Source organism: Mercenaria mercenaria, chromosome 16 (assembly GCF_021730395.1).
Source record: "Mercenaria mercenaria strain notata chromosome 16, MADL_Memer_1, whole genome shotgun sequence".
NCBI classification, from domain to species: Eukaryota; Metazoa; Mollusca; class Bivalvia; order Venerida; family Veneridae; genus Mercenaria; species Mercenaria mercenaria.
In genome coordinates, this window is record NC_069376.1 from 61443487 (window position 1) to 61445963 (window position 2477).

The 2477-nt window shown below is 38.5% G+C and overlaps 1 protein-coding gene across 1 annotated transcript; it reads right to left on the reverse strand.

Moving 5' to 3' along the window:
• Positions 1-645: 645 nt before the first annotated feature.
• On the reverse strand, positions 646-1359 carry LOC123539827 (uncharacterized). Its single transcript, XM_045324609.2, has one exon. It carries the CDS (start codon positions 1357-1359, stop codon positions 646-648), a length of 714 nt encoding a protein of 237 aa, XP_045180544.2.
• Between the last annotated feature and the right edge of the window lie 1118 nt (positions 1360-2477).

Consider the following 2477-nt stretch of genomic DNA (forward strand, 5'->3'; position numbering starts at 1 on the left):
GTGTTATCAAAACGCACACTTTCAATTCCTTGGTCTAAGCGTTTAGGAACACGTTTGTATCTCGGCAGTTTCGGAGGCTCTGTTAAGGACCCAGACTCTGACACAACCTGGTCATAAAACGTATCAAAGCTGACGTCTGTGCGATGACGATCGCAAAATGAGACAACAGCTTGAAGTCCAGCATCAACATCGCTGACACAACAGTCTTTGTACTGCAAAGATGTTGATAACTGTTCTGTAGCTGAAAATAACATATGAGCCAGTTTCAAACCGAAGTAAGATGAAAACTTTTGCATCAGACAGCTTACTCCACCTGCACGTCTTGAGTACTCATCGTTACCACTTTCATTCACTCCGTCCATTGTCTCTATAACTTCACTGTAGTTCTGAAGCACAGCCGAAATAGCAGACGTTTTAACGGTCCACCTCGTTGGGCATAACGGTTTTATTGAGCTTGATGTATTTCCTGTATCCAGTTTGATTCGTTCAAATAACACTTGTCTTTTCGGTGAGAATTTTATCAAAGATGCCACTTCCTTTACCAGATCAAGTGCGTCTCTCACACATCTCAGGTCACGACATGAGTCTTGTAAACTAAGATTCAAACAATGTGCAAAACAGTGTACAGGAATTGCCTTCGGAAATTCATTTTGAATTTTCCTTGCCCATGAAGTTACTTGCTCCATCATATGCTTGACCACGGCAGTTTTCTAATGACAACGAGAGACGTATAAGAACATCCTTGATGGACAAATAGATTGTCTGTGCTGAGGTATCAGTTAATTCAACTAAACCAATGAAATCTTCGAAAACTACAAAATCATCATCAGCCCAACGAATAGATATTGATAATTGTTCCCTATTTGCGATATCACGAGTTTCAACTGCTAAGATGCTAAACCATTTAGCCCCGTATATTTGTTTTAATTTTTCTCTAAGCAACGTATTGCCTAACAGTTTTATTTGTTCGTTTAGTATTGTTGGAGACTGATAGTCTTTTGATTTAAACCATTGTTGATATTGGGGACACGTTTCACCTAAAATATACTGCAATTGTTCAAAGTTCCCATCTCCTTCCTTTTTACCACGAATAGCTAAACCTTGACGAGCTAAATATCTAAGTGCACGCAACTGCTTTACCAGTATCTCCCGGCGAATAGCTTTTTCGTCCGTATTTTGCTTTGTTACCTCTTCCTTGACATTTCTTGCCTTGTGAATATAATCAAATTTTACTTTTATCTCTCTATGTGTGCTGCTGCTTTCGTGTTCTCTGAAGCTAACCGGACATTTCTTCAAATTATCAAATCCTTCTACAATAAAGTTTGTTTCGTATTTACTGCTAAATGTTATTAATGACATGTTGTACCCTTTTCTACAAACGCTGCAGAAAATCCGATTTCTAGTGCAACAGTAAGTCAACAAAGGGAACTCCTGAAACCACTTTGGAAGAAATGCCCTCTTTCTATTTTTGTACATTCGAACAGATCCTTCCAGCAATGTCTCGTCTAGAGGTTGAAACGGAACGTCTGTTTTACAGCACTCTCTGTTGCAAATTGAATCAGAACGAGTGCACTGAAACGACGATTCCTGTAAAACACAATTTTCATCGACAGTGTCTTTTTTTGACAATTAACAACATTGCTTGATGTCTTGCAGTTTTTGTTTTGATCTTTGGAAATCTCGTGTTTATCATTTTTAGGTTGATCGAGCAGATGCTTTTTCTGAGTTGTATTACCCAGAACCTGTTTGTCTTGTTCCGGCTTGATTGGGTCATAATTTACTGAGCAGTTTATGTCCGCGTTTGACATATCACTTTTTGAGAAAAATGAAAACACTGTCGACTGTTTTAAACTAGATGCTTTATGTCTTTTATCTGATATCTTTCGGGGCATTTCAGCACATGTTCTCTTCTTGTTAAGATTTGTTTCATTACTAGCCTCAACAAACGCACAGAAGTGGTTTGGAACAAATATAGTTCCTGTATTAGAGTCCAGGTTACCATCCCGAGTCCACATTATCACGAGAGGAGCATTATTTCTAGTGTCACTTGAGGACGGATTTCGCATTCTAATATGTCCATTAAATAATGGACGAATGTTGAATGATGTCTCGGGATAAGCTGAATATACAGGTCTATTTATCACATTGGGCAAAGTCAGTACTTGAAGCATAGACGACCATTTCCGGTTTTCGCACATCATTTTAGCTTCTCTCTTGACACATGTAGAAAAATCTTCGTTGGCACTTTCATCAGAATGATTCGCCAACCAGAAACTGAATAAAAGTTTGATGTCCATACTAATGATATCTTTGTGGTTCCTGGCTTCTGTAAGGAGTGTGTGCTTGCCATAGAAATCGGCATGTAAGTACAGTTCACATGCAGACAAAATTCGTAGAACGGATGACAGAGATTCATCACCTGAAAACAGGAAAGGTTTGATGTGAAAGAAATTTAAATCTACAATGGACTGTAGTTA

Bases quoted from the DNA above. Each gene is read 5' to 3' on its own strand.
- LOC123539827 (XM_045324609.2), bottom strand. From the start codon at position 1,359: ATGTCATTAATAACATTTAGCAGTAAATACGAAACAAACTTTATTGTA.